This window comes from Ptychodera flava, chromosome 2, assembly GCF_041260155.1.
Source record: "Ptychodera flava strain L36383 chromosome 2, AS_Pfla_20210202, whole genome shotgun sequence".
Classification (NCBI taxonomy): Eukaryota; Metazoa; Hemichordata; class Enteropneusta; family Ptychoderidae; genus Ptychodera; species Ptychodera flava.
The window spans coordinates 10,947,530-10,973,500 of NC_091929.1; the positions used below are offsets into that span (position 1 = coordinate 10,947,530).

Genomic DNA, 25,971 nt, shown 5'->3' on the forward strand with positions numbered 1-25,971 from the left:
TACTTTCATCAGGAATGTTATCTCTTGTCAACAAAGACTTTGGGTCTTCTTGCGTATGATATTGTGAAGACATCTTCTTTCCTCCTTGAGTTATTGCATGACGTGAGTCAGTGCCAAAAGTCTTTGCTGAGGTAAGAGTTTCCAGGTTTGTTGTGAAAAGACTTTCTAGGCTTTCTGTTGACCTCCTTGTCTTCATGACTGGTGTATTCTCAATAGATGTACCTTCAATAAGATTGTGTGTTCTGGTAATGCCACCAGTTGTTGTCTCTGAAGAATAAATATCTTCAAAAGTCTGGGAGGACCTTAACTCTTTCATCTCTGTTCTCAGGGATGTTCCAGGAAAAGTCAGCTTTGCTGCCTGAGTTGCAGGATTTTCTATTGCTGTTGATGGTGGAACACCTTTTGTTGATTTCAACACGTTTGCCTGCATAGACGTCCCTGAAGTTAATATTGTTATATGGCTTGGAGAGAAAACTATTTCAGGCGTTTGCACATTGTCTTTTATCATTGACAAAACATTTCCATTTGTGTTCATTATGGATATACTTATATCAGGAGTGTCATCTCTTCTCAACAAAGATTGTGTGTCTTCTTGCGTGTCATATAATGAAGACACCTTGTTTTCTCCTAGAGTTATTGCATAGTGAGACTTTGTGCCAAAAGTCTTTGCTGAGGTAAGAGTTTCTTGGTTTGTTGTGGACAGAGTTTTTAGGCTTGTTGTTGACCTCCTCGTCTTCATGACTGGTGTATACTCAAAATATGTACCTTCGATAAGATTGTGTGTGCTTGTAATGCCACCAGATGTTGTCTCTGAAGAAAAAATATCTTCAAAAGTCTGGGAAGATTTTAACTCTTTCATCTTTGTTCTCAGAGATGTTCCAGGAAAAGTCAGCTTTTTTGGCGGAGTTGCAGGAGTTTCTATTGCTATTGATGATGAAACTGACACCTTTTGTTGATTTCAAAACGCTTGCCTGCATAGATGTCCCTGGAGTTGATAATGTTATATGGCTTGGAGATAAAACTACTTCAGATGCTTGCACAATATTTGTCATTAGCAATACATTTCCATTTGTGCTCATTTTAGATTTTCTCACATCAGGATTGTTATCGCTTGTCAACAAAGATTTTGTGTCTTCTTGCATATAATATAATGAAGATAACTTGTTTTCTCCAAGAGTTATTGCATAGTGTGACTCTGTGTCAAACGTCTTTTCTGAGGTAAGAGTTTTCAGGTTTATTGTGGAAAGAATTTCTAGGCTTGTTGTTGACCTCCTCGTCTTCATGAATGGTGTATTCTCAATGGATGTATCTTCGATAAGACTGCCTGTGCTGGTAATACCATCAGATGTTGTCTCTGAAGAATAAATATCTTCAAAAGTCTTGGAATCTCTAAACTCTTTCATCTCTGATGTCGGAGATGTTCCAGGAAAGGTCAGCTTTGTTGCCTGAGTTGCAGGAGCTTTTATTGCCGTTGATGATGAAACACCTTTTGTTGATTTCAAAACGTATGCCTGCTTAGACGTCCCTGGCGCTGATATTGTTATATGGCTTGGGGATAAAACTACTTCGGACGTTAGCACAATGTCATTTGTCATTGACAAAACATTTCTATTTATGTTCATTGAGGATGTACTTATATCAGGAATGTTATCTCTTGTCAACAGAGATTTTGTGTCTTCAAAATATAATGAAGACATCTTGTTTTCTCCAAGAGTTATTGCATGATGTGACCCTGTGCCAAAAGAATAATCTCTTAGATTCGATGTTTTCCCTCTTTCTGGTGTTTTCTCAGTACTCGTACTTTGAAATTCTTCCTTTGTGGTTAAACTAACACCAAATGTTGGTTTCTCCGAAATTCCTGTAAATGCAGGGATGAATGTCGACTCATTTGACTCTGTTATTTCTGTTTCAAAGGGTTTAGCAGTTGGAACTGCAACTGAACTATGTGTGTTTGCAAATCCAACATGTGTTGATGATAAAGTAACTGCAGTCATCTGCTTTTTGCTTGATGTCAAATCATTCTCATACTTTAAAGTCTCTTTGTCTGATGTAGATGATCGATCTGTGGATGACATATCGACGGTTGGTACCATATGATTTGTTACTGAAGTGTTTCTTTGCCTTGTGTCAGAAACAGGAATTGTTACAAATTTTACTGCTGTTGGTGATGAAACAACTGCAACATCTTCTGTTGTTTGTGGTTTTGTTGGTATCAAATCACCTGAATTTGTTATTTGTTCTGCATCAGATGTTCTTAAATCACTTTCAGATAACAGCATTTCAGTCACAGAACTTGACGTTTCACTTTCCTGGAAACTAATCTTGGATGTACGAGCGTCATTAGTAGCTTGAAAAGTTGACAAATTGTGCTGCTCATATGGGCCTGCACTTTTAGACTCTCTTCGATGTGACACGGTGCCAAAAATCTTTGAAGGGGTAAGGGTTTCCAGGTTTGTTGTTGACAGAGTTTCTAGGCTTGTTGTTGACCTCCTCGTCTTCATGACTGGTGTATTCCCAATAACTCCACCTTCGCTGTTTGTACTGGTAATGCCAACATATGCAGTCTCTGAAGAATAAATATTTTCAAAAGTCTGGGAAGACTTTAACTCTTTCATCTCTGTTCTCAGAGACGTTCCATGAACGGCCACCTTTGTTCCCCGATTTGTCGGCAATTCTTCTGCTGTCGACGATAAAACAGGTACATTTGATCTCAAAACACTCGCATACATAGACGTCCCTGTAGTTAATATTGCTTTACGATTTGGAGATATAACCTCTTCCGACATTTGCACAATGTTTGTCGTCATTGACAAAGTATTGTCATTTGTGTTGACTGTGGATGTACTTGTCTCAGGAGTTATATCTCTTGTGACAAAAGTTTTTGTATCTTCTTGCATATGATATGATGAAGACATCTTTTTTTCTCTAAAAGTTATTGCATTGTGTCCTTCTGTTACATTAGCTGTAGTAAATTCCCTTAATTGTGTTGACAGATCAGCGCTGGCATTGTCTATGGCAGAATAATCTCTTAGATTCGATATTGCCTCTCTCTCTTGAGTTTTCTCAGTGTTTGTACCTTGAAATCCTTCGTTTGTGGTCAAAATACCGCCAAATGATGGTTTCTTCAAAATTCCTGTGAATGCAGGGATGGATGTCAACTCATTTGACTCTGTTATTTCTGTTTCAAAAGGTTCAGCAGACGTTGGAATAGCAACTGAACTACATGTGTTTGCAACTCCGCCATCGGTTAATGAGAAAGTATCTGTAGCCATCTGCTTTTTGCTTGATGTCAAATCATTCTCATACTTTAAAGTCTCTTTATCTGATGTAGATGATCGATCTGAGGATGACATATCAGCCGTTGGTACCATATGATTTGTTACTGACGTTTTTCTTTGCTCTATGTAAGATACAGGAATTGTCATATATTTTACGGCTGTTGATGATGAAACAACTACTACATCTTCTGTTGTTTTTGTTTGGGTTGGTATCAAATCACCTGAATTTGTTATTTTTTCTACATCAGATGTTCTTAAATCACTTTCAGATAACAGCATTTCAGCCATAGAACTTGACGTTCCACTTTCCTTGAAACCAATCTTGAATGTAAGAGCGTCATTAGTAGCTTGACCAGCTGACAAATCGTGCTGCTCATATGGGCCTGCACTTTTAGACTCTCTTCGATGTGACACAGTGCCAAAAATCTTTGAAGGGGTAAGGGTTTCCAGGTTTGTTGTTGACAGAGTTTCTAGGCTTGTTGTTGACCTCGTCTTCATGACTGGTGTTCCCTCAATAACTCTACCTTCGATGTCTGTGCTAATAATGCCAACATATACAGTCTCTGAAGAATGAATATCTTCAAAAGTCTTGGAAGATGTTAATTCCTTCATCTCTGTTCTGCGAGATGTTCCTTGAAGAGCCCGATTTGCTGTCACTTCTCCTGCCATTGATGATAAAACAGGTTCATTTGACTTCAAAACATTCCCATACATAGACGTCCTTGGAGTTGATAGCGATATATTGCTTGGAGATAAAGCATTTTCCGACTTTTGCACAATGTTTGTCGTCATTGACAAAGTATTGTCATTTGTGTTCACTGTGGATGTACTTATCTCAGGAGTATTCTCTCCTTTCACCAAAGTTTTTGTGTCTTCTTGCGTATAATGTGATGAAAACATCTTTTTTTCTCCAAGAGTTATTGCGTTGTGTCCTTCTGTAACATGAGCGGTAGACGTTTCTCTTGATTTTGTTGACAGCTCTGCGCTGGCATTGTCTATGGCAGAATAATCTCTTAGATTCGATGTTGCCTCTTTCTCTGATGTTTTCTTAGTACTGATACCATCAGATTCTTCCTCTGTGGTTAAAATGCCACCAAATGCTGGTTTCTCCGGAATTCCTGTGAATGCATGGATGAATGTCAACTCATTTGACTCTGTTATCTCGGTTTCAAGAGTTGTAGCAGTCGGGACAGCAACTACACCATATGTTTTTGCAACTCCACTATCTGTTGCTGGTAAAGTAACTGCCGTCATCTGCTTTTTGCTTGATATCAGCTCATTTTCATATTTTAAAGTATCTTTACTTGATATTGATAGTCGATCTGTGGGTGGCATATCAGTGGTGGGTAACATGTGCGTTGTTAGTAAATTATTCTTTTCTCTGTGTCAGATGCAGGAATTGATACAACTTCCACTTCTGCAGATGAAACAACAGTTTCATCTTCTGATGTTCGTGGTTTGGTTGATATCAAATTATCTTCATTTGTATATTGGTTTACAACAAATGTTGTCAAATCATGTCCAGATGACAGCATTTTAGCCACTACACTTGAAGTTCCATGTTGAGCTGATTGCGTCGTAGGTGAGTTGATTTCAAGAGTTTCAGTTCCAAGCCTTTCAGTTTCATATCCATTATTTAACTCAGATATTTGGGACGGCTCTTTGCTGCCAGTTTCCAGGGCAGTAACATCTATTGGATTTGTCGGATGTCCTTCTGGTATACTCTCAACAGCTTTACTTGCAATTTTCCCCCCTGAACTAGCAATAAAATCAGGCGTATCCTTTATGATATTTACAGTAATTCCTGTGGATTCTTGGATAGACATGAGTCTACTCGAATCTATTGTTTCTGTTCCAAACGATGCAGTGGTGATATCAATAATTGAAGATTGCTTAGTTACACCTTCAACACTTGATGATGAAGTAATAGCTTTTGTTGTTTTCTGTTCGGTAGATGTCATCTCATTTTCGTCTATGGTAGTTTCTACTTCTAATGTTGATCTGCTTTTTGATCCTTCCATATGCAGAACTTCAGCTGAATGTGAACTTTGAATTTGTTGGTGGTTGGCGTTTTCATACGTAGCCATTTGAGTAAATATTTGACTTCTTTGAGCAGTGTTTTGTTCGTATTTTATTGATGATAATGATGATAACGATGATGATGATGATGATGATGATGATGATGATGATGATGATGATGCCATTGAAGTGGTTTCAGCTGAGACTGAGGTATTTTGTTTTTCTGTATCAATTTCTGAGCTCTTCCTGGTAGTGGTTGAAATGTCCATTCTAATACTGTACGTAGAAGCAGCATCATTCGCGTTCATAGACTTGAGGACTGATGAAAGTAAAGAGTCTGTAATCAATGGTGATTTCGTTTGATGAGATTTGTTTGCAGACGATTTCTCCATATTTTTAGTTTCTGTGGGTGATTGAGCATCTGTAAATCGATTGGACTCTGTAATTTCTGTTCCATGATCTGTTGCTGTCAGATCAGTATCTTCATGTAGCGCTGATGATGACATTATCCCCATCGTTACTTGCTCTTCTATGAATGTAAATCCGTCTTTGTATGTAGAGCTTTCTACAACCGAGTTTGTTGATACTGTGTCGGATTGCTCTTCAGAAGCAAGTGCCATATTTTTAACTGATGTTGTGCCTAAAACGTCTCGGATGTTAATCCCCGATGTATGTTGAGCTGTCGGCAATTGACTTGTAGATAACATTTCCTGCTCTTGCGATGTAAACAATGAAGAGGATACATAGGATTCAACCATTTTTGTACTTTGTTCATTTGCATTATATGAAGAAAGGTCCCTTCTTGATGTTGATAGCTGTATTTTTACAGTGTCGATATGTTTTGGAAGAGTTATGGTTTTTGACATTAAGTCACTCTGAATGCTTGTAATTGCAACATTTGACTCAGCTGTATTAATATGAGCACTTGACTCTACACTAGTACCAACTCCAGTGGTCTTGTAAATGGATGAAATTTTACTCAACTCAGTCATCTCTGTTTCAACAGACTTCGCTGACCCAGATACCGTTGATGCCTGAGTTGTGGTAACTTTTTGTGTTACAGCTATTGGTGCGATATTACTGAAGGGGGAATTTTCAATGCCATTGGAACCTACTGTAGATGTGGGTATGCCATTATTCATTTGACCAAAAGACAATGTTCTGCTAGGTAAATTTGTAATGATTTCAAACAACGTTTTACCATTTTCCTCCTTTTCAGATGCTGTTCGTTTTGAAATGTCATTGCTTACTGTCTCTGTTGCAATATCTCCAGGCTTCATTGTAGATATTGTGTTTGTTGAACTTTTGATTCCTGTATTTGCATTCATTTTTTCAGTAGCAGGAACTTGAGCTGTAGTTTCAGATTCAGTGGATGATTTTATCGTTTTGAACTGGCTGGAATCTTCAGTTTCTGTGTCAGAGAATTCGTCCGAAGGAACAAATGTGTTAGTTTGAGTTTCTGATCCCCTTACTTCTTTTGATGGCAAGTTGTCTTCTGTTGTATCGTGTGTAGCAGGTTTCTGAAAGGCAGTCGTTGGATGACTTTTGGGCATTTGCAATTTTGTTGTTTGTGTTGCATCAGCTGTAGTTGAAGTCATTATTTCTGGGGAGGGCATTGCATTTGTTGGTGGTCCAGTTGTCTTTTTATTTGTTGACATGTTTTCGACTTCCTCAAATGGGAAAGCAGTGATTTCCATCCTTATAGAAAGCAGGTCAGTATTGGCAGTCTCTATTTTTGTAACTTCTTCTCGACGCCTCGTCAACTCGGTTTCTGAGTCGCTCTCACCACCAGTATCCACAACTTTCCACTCCGTCGTATATGTAGCATCTATTCCTTTCTCTGAAAATTCAATTGCTTTTGACTGTCGAGGCGATTTGAATTGACTTGACAGTTTTCTTGCTTTTTGCTGAGATGTCGCCATGAAGTTATTTATCGTTGCTGGAGCTGTAAAAATTTTAACTTCTTCTGATGACAAAACTACGGCCGATGAACTCTCCTTTCTTGAGTTAAAATGAGTTTCATATGTAGAAGTTCGTCCAGTAACAATATTTGATGGTTGACTTTTTGATATCAACTTACTTGCCTGTTCACAAATAGGTGTTTTGCCGAATTCGGTTTTCGGGGAATCAGGTGATGCCTCATTTGGGGATATAGTTGTGTGTTTTGTGTTTTGTGGAGATACTAATAAATATGAAGTGATTTCATTCTTATTTGTATTTTGTTCTTGTGTGTTAAGACTAGTGCTTTCCTCTGAGAGAGTTGATGGCCTCGCACTCACAGTCATTCTGGTGGTTATGAATGGTAACCCTGTTCTATATTCTGAATCAGGTGTGATCGGATTTTCTGTAGTAGGTGATATTTCCTTTGTGGCAGTAACAAAAGAAGTGGATTTCTCTGTAGTTTGGGTTGTTATGGCTGAAGGAGGTGTGATGTGACTAGCTTCTATTATCCATGTTTTACGAGAATTGGCACTCTGAGCCACCGTTCTGACTTCAGTTGTTGCTTCTTCAATTCCAGTTGCTGGTGCAATTGTGACAGATGACTCTGAATATAATTTAGTTGTTCCAAGTTCAGTTGACTGCATGGTTTCAGCTCTAGCTGCATTTTCGTTTTCTGGTGTGTAAGTCAAAGGCTTAAGCTTTTGAGTTGTAAAATCACTCGTTGACCAGGTTCCTGGTGCATGTTGACTAAAATCCAAATATGTGATGGTTCTAAGCTTAGCTGTACTCTCTTTTTCTGCTTCAAAATTGGCATGATCATCTATCGGTGTTGCTAACTCCATAGTAGCACCCAGAGACACTCTTGTGGAACCATCTTCCTGAGTGTTTGTGGATTCATTATCTGGTACAGTCTCAACGACCGAATTTGGATCTGCGTTTTCTGTGATAGCAATAGGAACAAATGACTTGCCTCTGGTATGACTTCCCGAGAATAGTTGATTGGATGGAAATGAACTAGACTCATTTGTGTGTCTTCCAAAGGATTCTCCCAAAGGAGTTTGAGCTGTTCCAACACCCCATTCTGTCAATAAAGCACCAACTGATGACAGTGTTCTCTTACTTGATGCCACATAACCGTCATTAGTAGACATTTCGACAGCAGAGTTTGTTAATGGAATTTCAGGGGTCATTTCTGTTTCCTGTACCTTATTTCTTGTCCGTGAAATTAAAATATCGTTGGTGTTAATTTCAGATGCACTTTTCGTGATTACTCTTAAATCTGAGGATGAAATTCCATGGCCTTGCACTTTAGAGGACGACGACGATGTTGATGATAATGATGTACTTTTAAACGTTTCACTATTGTGTCGTTCGAAATTGTGTTCAGTGGTATCTCCTCTTGGTCTTGATTGTTCTATGCCTACCGTCTCCATTGTGGCTATACCCTTTTGGCTATCCGAAGGTAAAATGCTAGAATGACTCTCAATGCCAGTACTTGCATTTCTTTTGTCTGTAAAAGTAATTAATTAATTAATTAATCAATTAAGCAGGTGGAAGCAAATTTGTATGCTAAGGTATCAGTTGCTTTTGAGGGCAGGAGGGCGAATAAAACGAAAAGTTCCTTGTGCAAGAGCATAAAGCTATTGGACATGCCATTCTGCATGCTGACAGTCCCCAACTGTTAGCCATCAATCGTATAGTGCATCCTTGTTCTCCTTGAATATACTCAACTTTTAATAACTGACATGTTTATATTGCACTTACACGACGCCGCTGCTTTTCCACAGGGTTTAATTTCTTCTCTAGCATCATCATTACAACTTTCCCCGCCATTACTTGGTACAGGGTTGTTACAATGCCGATGCCTTGAACGAACTCCCCAGCCACATGACTTTGAACAGGCACTCCAACCAGACCATTTGCCCCAGCCACCATCTACGTATGACACATACAAAAAGTGATATGTGACATAAATATGAGAGAGAGAGAGAGAGAGAGAGAGAGAGAGAGAGAGAGAGAGAGAGAGAGATGGCGCCATCGTACATAACTGTGTCTTTACTATAATTAGGAAAAATACGATGTAAGAAGAAAGCTGCACCAGTTGCACCAAAACAAAGTTTGAATAAAAGCATTTCATTCTATCGTTAGAATATTGCTCACCTACGATGCAAGTTGCACTTGCGATCTCATTGGGTGTTAATACAGATAACTTTCCCCACTCAGATATTTGGCACGACAGAAGAGACATCTCATCACCATTGCAGGTTACGTCACCGAAAACAGGCATCAACACGTCATAAGCTCTGTATTCACCAAAGGCTGTCGGTCAAATTTTTAAAAAAGCTTTGTTGAAATTTGCATATCTTACTGCCTTTGCATGTTATACTAATAGAACATATTCTTGAGAACAAAATGGTATGCACAAGCATATTTAGTTACGTACCTGTAACAGCCCCAACAAATCCAAGTTGACGACAGGACATGTTAGCAGCATTTATGTCCCATGTCTGATTGTTAATTACACCCCAGCGTCCATTTTTCTCTCTGAAAATTTCAATGAAACCTTCAGCCACCTTCCTCGATCCCGACATTCGAACACGTAGAACTGTCGAAAATAAATTCATTGAAAAGATGGTACGAGGTGTTTTCAAACCATACCATGCATACAAATTCTTACAAACAGTATCTTTGAAGATTATTTATGGTATGAAGTACCAACTCTCACTAGAATATGTCATGTGCATTATAGCAGCCAAAGTATTCAGTGTTGTGTCACCTACAGTTAGTGATTTCGAATACTTGTCTATTATAAAAAATTGCTTAAATTTCAGAACACGCCACCCGGTATTAGTCGTTAATATGCGCAACTCTAAATGCTATTCCGTGCAGTTAGTTGTAATCAAATGATTAATGATTATTCCACGTTACCTTTGCAGCTTAGCGTTCTTCCGTGCCTGCATCGTCCGATCTGTGATGTTAAAACGGTGGGAGGTCGCAGGGAAGACTGCTCGTCCCAGCGTGACCAAGCTGAAAATGTACAAAGTGTACAAGCATGTATATACTGAAACACTTGATTTTATATCGGAAGCCCATAATTCAAACTTACCGCCAATCAAATAGATATACCTATTTTGGCATTTGCATCAATTTATAAGCTAGAATACTATTCACATCGTAAACTATATTTATTTCAAATTATGGAGTTTCCTCTCACTATAAAAGTGAATTAGCAACCATGAACTGTTGTAAATTTAATGTTTTTGAAGATTGATATTTCACAAAATTGGTCAAGATTTTCCTATCTACCATTCCTTTCAGTTGGTGTAAAAAGTTTCACATTTCAGATGTAATGCTTCCTTTTCTTTTCAACCATCGTATAGCTGGATTTGTGCTGTGAAACATAAAATTAAAAGTGGTCACATTTGGTATAGGATCGTTGCGACCTACATTGTATTGATTTAATACTTCTAGTGTATCTCATCAATTTTTAGCTCACGTGTTCACACACTTGCGCTAATGTCGTAGCGATGGCTGTCTGTCTGTCCGCGTGTGTGTGTGTGTGTGTGAGTGTGTGTCTGTCTCTCTGTCTGTCTGTCTGTCTCTCTGTCTGTCTGTTTACACGATAACTCAAAAACGCCTAAATGTATTCAAGTCAGATTTTGGTTAATGTGGCTTGCATATTAATGAAGTTATGCAATATCATTTTTTTCTTATAATGGTTTCCTATAGAGACGGTAATGGCAGTGTCGACATATATCGAGAAATACTGCAAAAAATTACATGAAACTTTTGACAGATGACAATCTCAGAACATTATGATGATACTGTGAGTGTAATATCAATTTTTTTGCTCATTTGCATATTTAATGAACTTTTGCTATTAGTGATATAACTCCGAAATTCCTTCACAAAATTTGATGATACCCAATACAAATATTGATCTGATAGATATCTAGCTGAACTGAGAAGCATTGGGCAGTGTTAATATATAGCCGATTTGCATATTTTATGAAGTTTTGTAATAAGTCATATAACTTCGAGATGACTCCACCAACTTTGATGAAATCTGCTGCAGTTACTGATCCGACAAATATCTGACTGTGTTGAGAAGTATTTAGTAGTGTGCTGTTAATTGGGGTTAATTTGCATATTTTATGAACTTTGCAATTAGTGATCTAACCCTGAAATGAAGGCATCAAATTTGATGAAACGTGCTACAGATGTTGGTCTGCTAGATATCTAATTGTCTCATGAAGAATTGAGCAGTGTCAAGTTAATATACAGCTCATTTAAAAATTAAATGAAGTTTTGTAATTAGTGATTTAACTCCGAGAGTACTGTGCGAAAGGTGATGAATTCTGCTATATATAATGATCTTACAGATATATGATTGTTCTGTGAAGCGTACTACTATGTAAGGAACCTGTTGTAAACCACGTGAGCACATTCAGTTCACATCTGGTAGGGGCGTATTGTAGATGAACTATCATGATGAGATTCTCCGTTTAAGAACGTGGATGCGAAATAAAATGCAAGAAAAGGGTTTGGCATCTGAACAAAAATCTGTTGCTTACTTGGACATACTTCTATCTTACATTTCCTGTAGTCTTTACCACGACCTCCACAATGTAAATCATCAACTGCCAAAGACGATTCTTCACAAAGTCTGTATCTTTCCTGGTATCCAACACCACAAGTTACAGAACAATCTGACCAGGACGCCCATGTTCCCCACTCGGGTAGATCATGTGACACTTTTGAAGAAGAGGAAATGGTAAACTCATGTAGACATCCTATGTTTACTGTTGTTTACAGGTTGTGAAATGTGACAGGGACTTGATTCATTTACAGAGTGAAGTAAAATTATCGTTTTTATCTTGGCGTCTACTGGTTCCGCCAACTTGTAAATGTCTTCAATTTTACAAAATCATCACAATACATATTTCGAAGGCTGATATACCGATTTTATGTATTTTTTATCATTACCTAAAATTTGAAGGGAAAGTAGAGCTGTTCGCAAGTGCCCTCTCGGAGAATGCGGAGAATATGTCTTCCCACTGAATTATGGGGCCCACTGCCCTCCAGTATTTACGGTCTGTCCTCTCCCCACTCTCCCAACAACCATTCAAGCTCCCCACTGCCCTCGCCCCGTCGCCCATTGGATGAATGTATTCAGTTCAATCATTTCCCCCTAAGTTTCGAAGCCCCCATTGTAACTCCTACCCCCTAAATAATTTATCGCCCTTTTTAGAAAGCAACCTTTAACCTCATTTCCATAAGTATGCACATCTTTAAGGTAAACGGTTTGTGGCTCTGACCACTTGTAAAATGGCGTCGAAATTTTCTCCCCTTCCACTGTCAACATTGACTTTTTCTCCGAGCCCGCTGATTAGTTTTCAATTTTTCCCCACCCGCTGAAAAACTGCGTACGAACACCTTTTCACGCGAACAGTTTCGTTGGCGGCACATGTGTCTATGGCTTTATGTTGAAGGAAACAAGCAAACATATGACTGTGTTTGATATACCTGGTGTTTCACACGTTTCTCCATAAAACCCTTCTTCTGCCCGACATACACAAGTAAACTGATTCGGGCTTGGAATACACCAACCGTTATGTTTACAGGGTCCATGTGCACATAATCCAATGGCCATGTCCTGAAAACAGTGTAGCAGATTCTTGTCAGGAAAATCTGTGGTGCCGAAAATATGTGTTTGTACTCGATATCAATGTTGAATAGGTGACCTTTATGAAATGAAAGCGGGATACGATGAAGCGGCCATTCTATCAATGAAATTACTTGATCAAAGAGTGATATAACCATTTCTAACACGTATTCATAAATTCATGGTGTCTTTGTTCTTGCAGATGTGTAAATATCCAAGAACCTACCTTACTCAACATAACTGTTTCTCATTGCTCAATGACGTAATTGCTGAATCAATTTTATTGGTTTAAATGAGTGGAGCGAGATACACAGCTAGAATAACCAGAAACAGTTCATGTTTACCCTTTAGTGCTTTAACTTTTCCCGCCAAAATTTCAGTGCAACATTTTACCAATGCGTACAAATTTTTTCGTACCTTTTTAATTTGGGAGCAAATGGACAAAGCATTTCATTAGCTGCAGTTTTTATCAAATATTTGGCAAAAATCAGAAAAGAGTTGACTAGGGTATAATGTATAAAGGCGAGAAAGATTGACTTTGGCGCTCAAAGGGTTAAAATAGTCACATACATACATACCTCATTTTGAAAGAATGTTGCAAAGTCATCCTTCAGTGCTACCATCGCACCTGGACGATATACGATGTCTCCGAGGGTTTCGTGCACGTAGCATATACGGTAGAATTCGATGTAACTGATTGCCATACAAGAGTGGTAGCGATGCATACACTCCCGAAAGCACACCAACGGTAAATAGCAGTTTGAAATGCTGTAAGAGAATGTCTCGCCGATGTGATCTTTGATAAAGGCATTCGATTCATATGCGAAAGGTGAACCATACACTGCACATTGGGAAAAAAGAACGAATGAGAAATGTAAGAATGGATATTTAGGCATGATTCTGTCGTCATAAACTGAGCATGCCCTTGATTCATATGCACCTTCTTAACTACTGTTTGAGAAGTTATCGATAATATTTGATAATTAGGCCAAGTTTGTATAAACAAAGATTGTCCTTTGACAAGACCAAGTGAGTTTACATCGAAGTTCCGTAGCAACGCTAATGTAAATTTTTGAATTTACAACGATGAGGTGCGTTCCAAAGACTGAACTTTCCAGTGACTGAAAGAAAACAAAACTGTCGAGTCCCTAGATATTACTTATTATTATTAATCATCGGAATTAAAAAAACATGTAGATCAAATACAAATGAGGCGAAAAGTATAGAATGCCTGTTTAATGAATTAGAAATGTGAAATCTCTCGTTTCCTGAACCCAACATAAACATTGTTTGTAACAGAAGTAAAGTTCTGATTGGATAAAAATTAATTCAAGACAGAGCAACCCCAAGGGAGCTTTTCCTAACTCAGTTTTACAATATTCTCTGGTCTACTGCCTGTATGGACTAAATTATAAGCTCTTTTAGTAAGCAATAGGTTTGGTCATCTTTGTAGAGTCTGAAGAATATTTTTCACATAGAATAAACACAACGCATAGAGCCATTTGACTTTCAAATACCAGTAAATTTTTACGGAATTTTTTTCTCCTCATCCAAGTTTTTTTCCATTTGACCCCTGATTTTTACTCTTGATAATGAAAGAAAGTGGTTTCCTCAATGAATGTTCACCTCAATGACTGTTTGAAAGAAAGTTTTAATCTTCCTGTTTTGAGACTCGTTTCTCATTCCAACACTTTTACAAACAGCATTATAGTGTTCAAAAGCACAAGTTATTTAAGGTCGTCAGTCACACAGCTGTTTGATTGGATAACCTCAGAAAACTGGTTTATAAAAGAATCGTTTTCTACCCTGTTCAAAGTGATTTCTTGGTATGATTGCATTTCGTGGAAAGTTGGTGGCTGTCTTATGGTCCTCAGAATTGTCAAGGCCCCCTTGGAACACCCACCTTTTTGTGGCTCCCAATTTTCTCTTCCCGTCCCCTGTCCTTCATTGTGCTCTTTTTCTGATAATATTTTAACCCAAAGTGAAAACCAACATTTTGGGCCTAATTTGAAATGCATAACGCGTTTACTCTTGAACTTCACAGAGCATTTCACCATCACCATCATCATTCTATTGTCATATTTTAAACCTTACAGTAACAGTACAACTCGATCAAATTCTGCAAAGTACAATGACAATATGGGGCCAGAAATATAGCTATGCGCTGGTCGAGCCAAGCCCCAGTAACTCTCATGTACATTGCATTATCAAAACCTATTTATTTGCTATTGATCAATGAATGATAGAAGAACTTCTATAGAGAGCGCAAAAGGTTACTGCGACTGTACACAGAGACTCATAAAACTAGGTAATTACTACATCTTGAATTCGTTTGACCTTTGACTTCGATCAGCTACCTCAGCACAGTAATGCAGCGCAAGATATTCTTGTAAGAGGTTTTGTGAATTTACACCTGAATGTTTGATTTTTAAAAGAATTCGGCAATGAGTTCCATAGTTTTGCACCTGTGTAAGAGACTGAAGATTTGCCTGCAGATGTATACATTCTAGGCAATACTAAATTCGTGTCCAACATTTGTTAATTTGATGGCCTGAAAGCATGTTCATCCGACTGTGAAAGAAGATGTCTCTCATATAACATCTTTATATTCTGACATTCAATTTGACGTCATGAATAAATTTCCCCTGTGTTTAGTCACGTGGCACAGGAAAAAGCAAGCAATTAGTAAGTGCATCGTTCTTCTTCTTCGAATACGTCATCCATTCTTCTTTCACCAGTTAATTTGATAGAGCGTTATCTGAGTTTTGTCAGTTACTCAGAACAGAAATTGGCTGACTTTGTATAGGCGTACCTTTAAAGTCAAATTTTCGATTCCTTTATACCGTCTATGAACGTCGTATGGAGCTGACAGTTTCAAATCCAGCGATTTTGCATTTGTAAATTTGAAACAGACAGAAGATAATACCGAACAAAACATGCATAACAAACAATGGTTTACAATGGTTTTTGTAATGTTTGAGCATTTTCGAGATAATAATATTGTTTGTGTTGACATGACGACTGAGCAACATACAATTCTGGTGACGACATAATCATTCGGAATTTCAGAGAGAGAGAGAGAGAGAGAGAGAGAGAGAGAGAGAGAGAGAGAGAGAGAGAGAGAGGTTAATTAGATTAAATTCCGAAAGTTAATTGCTTTTGAAAAAATACTAGTGTGAGTGTAAATAAGATTATGGGAACAAAATCTGCAATTTACATCATTGGAAAAAAATTGACATTCTTTTTATCTCCTGTAAATTAATAAATAAATAAATAGATGAATAAATAAATAAATAAATAAATAAATAATGAAATAATGAAATAAATAAATAAATAAAAATGAGTATTTAGGATTGGACCAATACCGGTCAAGAGAAGGTGCATCGTTGTATTGTACCTGCGCAAGGCCTGAGATAAGTCGAGGTCAGCGGGTGGTAAGGGACGGACCATTAGATTGTGGGAGGTGGGGTGGTCTCAATCAGATTGTGAATATTTTTGTAATATTGTAAATATTTGAATTTTTTTTTAAATGAGTCATGATTGGTAATCTTTTTACAGTAATTTCAGATTTATTATTTTTTGCGTTCTGGTTTTATTTTATTTATTTTGCAAACTAGTCTGAAGGTTTTCCCTAATGGTTTGCTTTAAATTTTTTTCTGTTTTTGACCACCCCTCCCAAGAAGCAATGGTCCATCCCTAAGTACAATGAGGACTCAAGCAAAAAAGATACCTGTGTTATTATATAACAGCATCGTTCGTTATGCCTGTGTTATTATATAACAACATCGTTCGTCAATTGTCGTTCGGTACAAAGTCGAGATTAGCGCAGCAGCCTGACAGCTCCACAAGACACGTACTACAATCATTCCAAGGTTTGTCTTTCGAACTAAAGCTCAAACCTAGCCCCAAGAGTATGGCGAGAGTGGCCGGCTTGGCTACGCCGTCTCCCAACTCCCATACTCGTAGGGCTAGCGCAAACAAGCGCAAAAAAAAAAACTATCTGAAGAAACGCAGCTGTCTGTGGAAGGGTAGCCTGTGTTTATGCGGGTCATCAAAGGTCATCCCCACCACAGATGGCCCGGTTGACCTTTTGATGACCGGTCTGTGGGGTTGACGGTTTGAAGACCCGCATGCACCGCCACAGATAGCTGCGTTTCCAAAGCTTACCCAAAACGAGCTGCTTCAAGACCGCCCAGTCTATAGCCAAGGCCGCAGTGCGGTAAGTACACAATGTTGCAGTATAGGCCTAAAATAATATTTGGGCTTTGGTCAAGAAGTAACTGACGGGTTTAGCGTGCATTGGCTGTGTATCCATAGCTGTGTCGATGGTTTTCTAACCTGGTCTCTGTCTTTCGTGCTGATCATCACTTCGACTTCTTTTTCGCCAATCCACAACAGCAACGGTGGCATAGCCTCAACAAATATAGCCCACGGGCCGTGGGTCGGCATCTTCTGTTGTGTTGGCTGTGTATAAGCGCCGATGCCGCTGAGCTAGTGTGGAACACAGGCGTACGGAATGTTTCCTAGATCGTCGTCGGATGGGAAGTGACGGACACTGCATGCACCGTGAGGCCGAAGGCCGAACCTCGGTACTGTATTGTTATACAGTACCGAGGTTCGGCCTTCGGTCCTCACGGTGCATGCAGTGTCCGTCACTTCCCATCCGACGACGATCTAGGAAACATTCCGTACGCCTGTGGTGTGGAACTACATCGTTGTGGGTTTTGTCGGTGTCAAAGGAGTGATCCAGACATCTGGCCTTGACCATTTCTTCGGTCATTTGAGGGTTACGTTAGTCTTGCTTATGCAATGTGGTGCTGTGGGAGTCAATCACGGTACAAAAGTCTACATGAAGCTTAGCTGTACACTAACAATATCAAGAGCTAGGTGCACATACGTGGTAGCCTACCGTTTCCGTAGTCATAGCGTACAATTTGTGACATAACAAGGTTTCAGTATATACATAAATCACGTCTCAACAGGCCACTTTTTACATGTAGGAGTTTCCCGTCTGTATGATGATGCCTCGATGCGTATGGCTTCCCCGTACAATCTGAACTACAAACTCATCAGATCCTTGTGTAAGCCAAATTGATCTGGTCGTTGTCTGTATTGTTGTTTATGTTTATATCAGTCGTATTGTTGTTGTTGTTGTTGACCAATAAAATTCAACGAACATAACTATTGTGCTGTTGTTGTTTCAAACCACAGGTAGGCCTATAGGGACCGTGTTCAAACGTAAGGTAGACGTCATAAGAAACAGTATTATACTGTGTACTATAAGGGAGCGTTCAGTTATTATGGCCGGGGGTGGGCCGGCAAATTCTTCCTGCGCATCAGTCAAAATAAGTGAACCCCCCTACCCATTGTACCAAAAAATTGATGAACCCCCCCCTTTCAAGATGACAAAAATTTCATGACCCCCCCCCCCCCCCCATTGCTTGAGTAAAGCTGCACACACAAACACCTGGGGGTATGGAGCAATAAAATCCCCCCAAAAAAGAGCTTAGATTTTTTCAAATGACCTTCCTTACAAACTCAAAAGGTGTTAATGCTCAGATTTCCCTTCTAACTTGCTATAATTTGAAATTACCCCTCAAAGGGGTTGGACAGAAATTACTGGTGGATCGCAATATTTTTGCGCAAGCGTGTGTGTACAAATTTTGATATGGCTTTAATTAAAATCAGCTGTTGATAATGTTGATTCACCATACGTGGTATACAATATTTTCTCATACATGTATGAGAAATCTATGTAATACTTTTTCAATGCAAAACTATATCTGTGCATGTATAGATATTTGACAATTTACATAAATGTACTTAAATGAAATAGGGTTGTTACAACTGGCATGTGGACAAAGAGTTTGACCTTAGAATTTCACCAACAATGTTCATCCACTATACATGGGAGTCAATGATAAAATTGTGAATAATTTTTTCAATGAAAAACTTGGTATACTTGTGCATATACAGATGTTCAATAATTAACATAATTTTACTTGATAGAAAATGATGGTTAAAGGTGCATATTATGTGTAAAAGAAATCTGATTATGGAACTTCACTGAAAATGTTCATCCACTATACATGGGAGTCTATGAGGAAAGTATGAATAATTTTTTTCCAATACAAAAATAGGTAAACCCATGTATTTATGTACTCTCGATTATTGATATCAATGTACTTGATTAGATTAGGGTGGTAACAAATGGATGTGTTCGCCAGAAATTGGATTTTGGAATTATACCAAAATGCGGTAGATTCACTGTACATGGGAGTCTATGAGGAAATGAATAATTTTTTTCCAATACAAAACTATCAAAATCTGTGTATTTATAGACATTTGATAATTCATTTTAAAGTACTTAGTTAGCCTAGGATGGTTAAAGGTTGATATGTGTGCAAGAAATTGGATTTGGAATTTCACCGAAATGTTGATTCACTATACATTGGAGTCTATGAGAAAACTAAGAATAATTTTTTTACAATGCTGAACTAAATTAATTTGTGCTTTTATAAGTGTTTGATAATTGATACAAATGTACTTGATTCAAATAGGGTATTTAAAAGTTCAGATGTGGACAACAATTATGATATTGGGATTTCACCTAAAAGTATTATTTAACTTTTCATGGTACCCTCAGTACAGGTAACTGTTAAGTAATTTCCCTGACAAAACTTGCTATACTCTAATATGTAAGTAATAGGAATTGTTCATCGCCCTCAGTGCAGTGAGCTTGATTTACAATAAGACAAGCCTCAGAGTTGTCAAGTCAAGATGTTCATGTGACAGATAATTATACTTTTGTTCAGATTACAGGTGAATAACTTCAGAGAATGAAATCATGCACTAAATCATTTTTATCTCCCAGAATATTTCTTAACACTGAAACTGCTTTTTGACAGGACGGATACTTATGAAAATTAAGTGACCCCCCCCCCCTCTGAGTTGTTTGAAAAATACATGACCCCCCCCCCCTTTGCAGTTTCAAATTTGAGGTGACCCCCCGCCCCCCTGGATTTTGCCGCCCACCCCCGGCCATAATAACTGAACGCTCCCTAAGGATGCCATCATTATTTGACCCGATGCAACTCGCTCCCAGCGTACACTCTTCATTTGCTGCGGATCCGTAGCCCTACCACTCCCTTTGCTGGTTGTGTTAGGGGAGTGGGGACCAGCAAAGGGAGTGGTAGGGCTACGGATCCGCAGCAAACTCTTCATATACTTTACACGCATCACGTGTTCATCGTTCAATTCACGAACATTGCTCAGTGGGAGATTAGGCGGCAGACTCTAGCATGCACCCAAGTGGACTAACTGCAAGTTCAACGGTTTGTTTATCAAAATTTATAACGTTCGAGATATGATAAACTTGACAGAGTGCATAGTCCATATAAAGCCCTTGATTGTAAAACTGGGTATAAACTGAAATGCGGACCTATCATCAAATGTTTGCGTTGGTCTGGCATATGTCAATTTTAGACGATAAATCTGTCACTTCTGATGGTCAAGATATTTAACGTTCCCATGACTACTGTGGTATATATATGCTAGAGTTTGATCTATGTGATAAAGGCGACAGATGATGGTTTCGAGACTTAGCTATGGAAACTTGTGATGGATTCTTTTCTCGACAGTCAAGTTCAAAACTGCTTAGACTCAAGTTTAGTGTGCAGGGGTCATCGGCAAAATGTATATCTTATCTTTGGACTAGAAAAATTAAAAAAAAATTAAAGCTCTTGGAGTAATAAAAAAGTTCACCATCTTAGCTTTTCGAAAATCAAAAATTATCTTTTTCCCTATAGAATTAACACAAGGACTGCGGCCATTTTGAATTTCAAATATCGAGAAATGTTGGGATCTTTGTTTCTCATGTACCAAACTTTGCGAGGTGACCCCTTCATTTTATTCTTGATTTGGCAAGACAATGGTTGAAAGTATAATTTAGGAAAGTTTGAGCAAAAGTGAAAGTCTTTCACTTTGGAGGTGTCGTACGTCAAATCTGCTACATGCTGACTTGGTACGCCTGCGCATCATCTCCATATTGCATGTATTGTGTTGATCTTGACATATTGCCTGGAGGATAATGAGTAGGAAAGAGGTATCAGCAGCTTAGGAGCCGATACTTTGCAATATTAACAAAAAAACAGTGACACAACATCAACAACAACAACAACAATAATATTAATACTCAATAAATATATTCTTTTCCAGCTCCAAGATGTTAAGGTGGGGGATCTTGTCTTGTGCAGGCATAAATAAAAGGTTTATTCCAGAAGTTAAAAAGTGTCCTAGGAGTAAGTTAATCGGCATGGCAAGTCGAAGTCTGGAAAAAGCTCAAGTTGCAGCCAAGGAATGGGATATTCCCAAAGCATATGGAAGTTATGAAGAATTGTTATTAGATAAAGAAATTAATGCAGTGTACATTCCATTGCCCAATTCCATGCATGCAGAGTGGGCGATCAGAGCTGCTCAGAATGGAAAACATTGCTTGGTGGAGAAACCAATCGCTACTAAGGTAGGAAACAACTTTACAAACTTACAGCAACTGCCGTAAGAATTCATATACCAAAGTAAATCCTATCAAAATTACTAAGTCTTCATCAGTAATTAGTATAAGAATAACTTTATCATAAAAAAAATTGAAAATCGTCTCTCTTTCTTCTATATTTGCATTTTTGATTTGAGATTAATTGCTGTCATATTCTTTGACACATCTTGCAGGTTTCTGACGTTGAGAAGCTACAAAAAGTAGCCAAAAACAACAATGTAACAATTGTTGAAGCTTATGTATACCTACATCACCCACAATTCCAAGCAATAAAAGACAAAATCCAATCAGGTAAAGGGTTTACAATACAAATTACCACATCTTAGTTATCATACAATTGCACCAAATATGTAGCCCTACAACTCCCTTGCCTGTACGTTGCACTCCCAATCGACATAGATATAGTCAAAGGAGCAGTCAAAGATTAAAGGGTGAATAGATCCGCCAGAGCAAACAATGGGATATGATGGCGGCCATTTTGAATTTCAAATATCGGCAAATGTTTGGTCATTTGTTTCTCTTGCGCCAATTTTAGCACGGTGATCACTGATCTTTGTTGTTTATTTGGTTAGAGAAAGGTTGAAAGTTTCATTCGGTAAAGTTTTAGAAGTTTAAGTGTTTCACATCCGAGACGCAAACTGTTCAGTGTAATTTCCATTCTGTGATACCATCAGTCGATGGCACATTTACTGCTTCAAAATAAATTTTCCGGGGTATGGAGATGCTAATGGTAAAAACCATTATGTGACAGAACAAATGTGTACGTATTATGCCGTTTCATTGCCGGTCATGGAGGTTAGAGATCGTATGGGATCGAGGAGGTTCACGGAGTTAAATTTAGAAACGTATACCGCAAATATTTTGACTCCCTTATTTGCGAATTGATATCATCAGCAAGTCTTTCTGTGGCATTCAAATACTGAAAGTTTACATTTAGAAATACTGACATTTTGACGTATGATGAAAGAGATAAGAATTTACCGAGTATTTCAAAGAGAACAAAAAATGAGAGCTTAGTTTCCTTTGGGTGACAAATTTTCAGATCGTGGCAACTTAAATCTCAGGGTGGGAGTACACTTCAGACGCATATGACTGAATATGATGAAATTTAGGTATTAGGTCAAAGAACGTTAATGTATACTTTGATAAAATGAACGAAACTTGAGTTTGTAACTTTGTTTTGAAAGTTTGTGTGACAGAAAATTCCTGTATGATTAAATGTGTTATTGCATTTTCACATTACATAGTCTCATCATAAAGTTGAATATTTTCTTTTTATTAGTTGAAAATATGATGCAAGGTGGAGTGAACAACAAACAAATTTTTAATCCATTTATAAATTATCATAACTGTCTATGATGGCATTTATGTATAATGGTTAGTTTAGCAAAGCTGAGCTGGCCACTATATAATGACTGTAAACTAATCTGCATTTTGCTGCCATCATGTTTCAGGCTGCATTGGTGATGTCACACATATGTCTGGTAGCTTTGATATGGATGTCAGACAAATTCCTGATGCTCTTATGCTGAAAGCAAATTTGGAGAGTGGATCTCTGTGGTTATTAGGCTGTTATCCAGTTAGTTTCATGATTGCTCTGATGGGATGTGCACCTCAGACAGTTACTGCCTTCAAACAACAAACCGAAAGGTATAATTGATTATCCTTCTTTATTCTCTCTCTCTTGATCTATCTACCTATCTCTCTATCTATTTATCTATCTATCTGTCTTTCTATCTATCTGCCTATGTCTGTCTGTCTATCTATCTATTTATCTATCTATCTATCTATCTATCTATCTATCTATTGATCTGTCCACCTATTCATCCATCAATCAGTCTATCCGTCCGTCCGTCCATCCATGCTACCCATCCATTACCTATCTATTTACCTATCTATCTATCTCTATCTATCTATCCATCTCTATCTATCTATCTATCTGTGAGATATATATACAGAGCAGAGTTTTGAAAATTGCGATTGCAAGGCTTTATTCACTAGTAAACGTAGTCATCATGATGCGAGCAGAATAATTATCAAACATTGCATGATGAAGTTTTTAGTTGATGTACAGAAAACAGTTTCTATAATTTTGATTGTTATTGTTTGTCAAAATGTGTTTTACTTATGTAAAAACTGACCTAGGTCACATGATTGATATGACCCAATCACGTTCTTGTCGTTTTTGTAGTGGTGTGGATGCAACATTCCATTCTCTGATGCAATTTTCCAATGGAGTACAAGGATGCATATCGTGCAGTGGTGTCACGTCCAACCATTCCCATTTTGAAATTGCTGGAAACCGAGGCAGGCTACGATCCAACAAAGAGCGGTGTTTTCATCCAGACACGGGAGATATAAAAAATTCCTATGAGTTGCAAATCAGTGGCAACAAAGCTGAGGAAATCCACGTGAAAAATGTAAACGCCTTTGAGGCTGAAATTTTGGCATTTGAAGACACCGTTCTGGATGGCAAAGTGCCGATAGTTCCACTTGATTTAAGCAGGAAAATTGTAGCAACTTTGGCAGCAATGCATGAATCGGCTAATCAGAATGGAGCACCGCTTCCTGTAAAATTGTAACCCGGATGAGTTTAAAACTATAGGGTTCCCAATTTTTCGAATTTAGCTCATTCGAAGAAAAATATTAGTTGCTCATTTAAGGATTACAATAGATACATGCATTTTACATTCTGAAGTGAATAAATGTGGTAGGCGAATAAATGTTGTGAATGTCTCTTTGAATTTACGTAAAATAAACTTTCTCAATTTTTGCCAGGTTTGATTAGTTAAATAGGCCAGTATCTGTAAGTTTTGATGATTTTTTTCATGAATTTTGCTTTGTATGTCAACCGCAAGTTTTTTCCCACTTCCCAAGAATGTTTAAACACCATCTCATTCAACTTCTCAACACAGCATGTATATAATGAACGGTTGCTGTTTACATTATTATAAATTATTTTCCAGATCATAATTCACTTGTCAACTATAACAATGTAGTCTATACATACAGGATTACATAGTTGACATGTTGAATACTGTATATCTCAGCATCAGGGTATGACAAGAAACTGGAAAAATTATCAAAGATAAATAGGTCAGATAAGGAACATGTAATTTTAATATTATGCATTGTACACGAAAGTAGGACAGGTGCTGTGCTTCTTAATTTCTTTCCACCCAAGCAAATTGTCAAACAGTACCCGTGATTACTGACGTTGAAATCATTCGGAAACATAAATTTGTACAGATCTTTAAATCTGCTTTTAACATTCCTGCTTTTTCAAGGTTGTTGGACTTCCAAGGTCATGCCATTGAAGGAAAAAATGAACCATGGTAATACTGAAAGGGATGGGGTCGTCTGAACTCAGTTATCAAAGGTCGTATAGGACCCATAAGACCAGTGTCAATACTATATCCAAAGTACATTGACGATTGATGAAAGTTAAAACATGTTTGTCATATTAAATGTACGTTGTAAATTGAAATTTTGAAGCTGTGTTGTCGTGATGCATCTAGATATCGTGCATGAAATTTTAATATAATACATTGTACAATACAAAGTCGCAAAGATGCAGTTCCGACGACACCCTGCCGTTAAACTGTGTGTCACAGAACACAAAGTCCTTGAAAGTTCTAGAGTCACGAAGCCTCCAGGAAGTCCTTGAAAATAAAATGGAAACCTGGAAACTCCAGGAAAATTGACAAGCCGTCCACGATTTTCAAAAGCCATTGAATGATCGGTCATGATATCCTTCGAGACGATAATGTAAAATTATCAAAATGGTAAGGTACCTTGAAAGTGGTATTTTGGATCTCAAAACGTCATTGGAAATTGTTGTAATTTTTGCATATGTGGCAAAAGTCTACCGGTCCAAGAAGAAGCAGCCGGTATTAACTTACGGCCCTGCCGTGCAGAGCTATTAAATCATGTCCGATATATGGGGTGATTTTCTTTTAACATAAGTTATTTTGGTGACAGCCAGTATCCCCTTCAATTTTTTCTGTGCCTTCAAAACTTTAGTCCGAAATAAAGTGAAATAAATAAACTTGGCTTGCTCGTATCTGTCTTGTAGACACGAGACACTTTTTGGGACATGTCGAATTACAGGAACCGCCGTAGTTGACGGGGCTTTTAGTGTAGTGCTGCAAACGCAGTCCTATCTGTGTGAAACGCTGTCAACTACGGCGGTGCCTGTGTGTCGAATATTGTCACAAGCTGTCTGCGAAATGTTCAAGATAACCCATGCAATTTGATTTCACTATGTGGCACCCCCGAGTAGCACCCAGAAAAAAATTATTATTATTATTATTATACTTTATTGTCCTAAAAAGGATAATCACCTTACAGCTCAGAGGATAAAAATAACGACCTGACAGACATAAAAAACAAAAACAAAACAAAACACAGACTAAGTCAGAAAACACACGAAAAAAAATACACTTCAGAGATTGAGTCTCTTAATGGCTGTTGGAACAAAGCTCTTGCTGTACCTTAATTTGTTACACTTCAAG

General features: G+C 38.0%; 3 protein-coding genes and 1 long non-coding RNA gene across 5 annotated transcripts; 1 reads left to right on the forward strand and 3 right to left on the reverse strand.

Annotated features, from left to right (window-relative positions):
- Window positions 1-827: 827 nt before the first annotated feature.
- Window positions 828-4,631, reverse strand: LOC139148943 (serine-rich adhesin for platelets-like). Its single transcript, XM_070720410.1, has one exon. The coding sequence runs from the start codon at window positions 4,629-4,631 to the stop codon at window positions 828-830; it is 3,804 nt and encodes a 1,267-aa protein (XP_070576511.1).
- Window positions 4,632-4,639: 8 nt separating this feature from the next.
- Window positions 4,640-9,839, reverse strand: LOC139114278 (serine-rich adhesin for platelets-like). Its single transcript, XM_070675883.1, has 4 exons — window positions 9,682-9,839; window positions 9,399-9,557; window positions 9,003-9,173; window positions 4,640-8,748 (listed from the first exon to the last, which is right to left on the reverse strand). Exons 1-4 carry the CDS (start codon window positions 9,827-9,829, stop codon window positions 4,640-4,642), a joined length of 4,587 nt encoding a protein of 1,528 aa, XP_070531984.1. The 5' UTR covers window positions 9,830-9,839.
- A 334-nt stretch (window positions 9,840-10,173) lies between these two features.
- LOC139147179 (uncharacterized) lies at window positions 10,174-13,838 on the reverse strand. Its single transcript, XR_011555664.1, has 4 exons — window positions 13,482-13,838; window positions 12,765-12,894; window positions 11,813-11,992; window positions 10,174-10,265 (listed from the first exon to the last, which is right to left on the reverse strand). It is a non-coding gene; the product is annotated as an uncharacterized lncRNA (long non-coding RNA).
- Window positions 13,839-16,677: 2,839 nt separating this feature from the next.
- Window positions 16,678-24,944, forward strand: LOC139114286 (uncharacterized oxidoreductase ORF334-like). 2 transcript variants are annotated; one of them, XM_070675904.1, is made up of 5 exons: window positions 16,678-16,775; window positions 21,121-21,424; window positions 21,631-21,748; window positions 22,912-23,107; window positions 23,649-24,944. In XM_070675904.1, the coding sequence occupies exons 2-5, from the start codon at window positions 21,128-21,130 to the stop codon at window positions 24,037-24,039; spliced, it is 1,002 nt and encodes a 333-aa protein (XP_070532005.1). In that variant the 5' UTR covers window positions 16,678-16,775; window positions 21,121-21,127; the 3' UTR covers window positions 24,040-24,944. The 2 variants fall into 2 exon arrangements, with proteins under 2 accessions (XP_070532005.1, XP_070531996.1); XM_070675895.1 differs by lacking the exon at window positions 16,678-16,775 and adding an exon at window positions 16,803-17,122.
- Window positions 24,945-25,971: the final 1,027 nt, after the last annotated feature.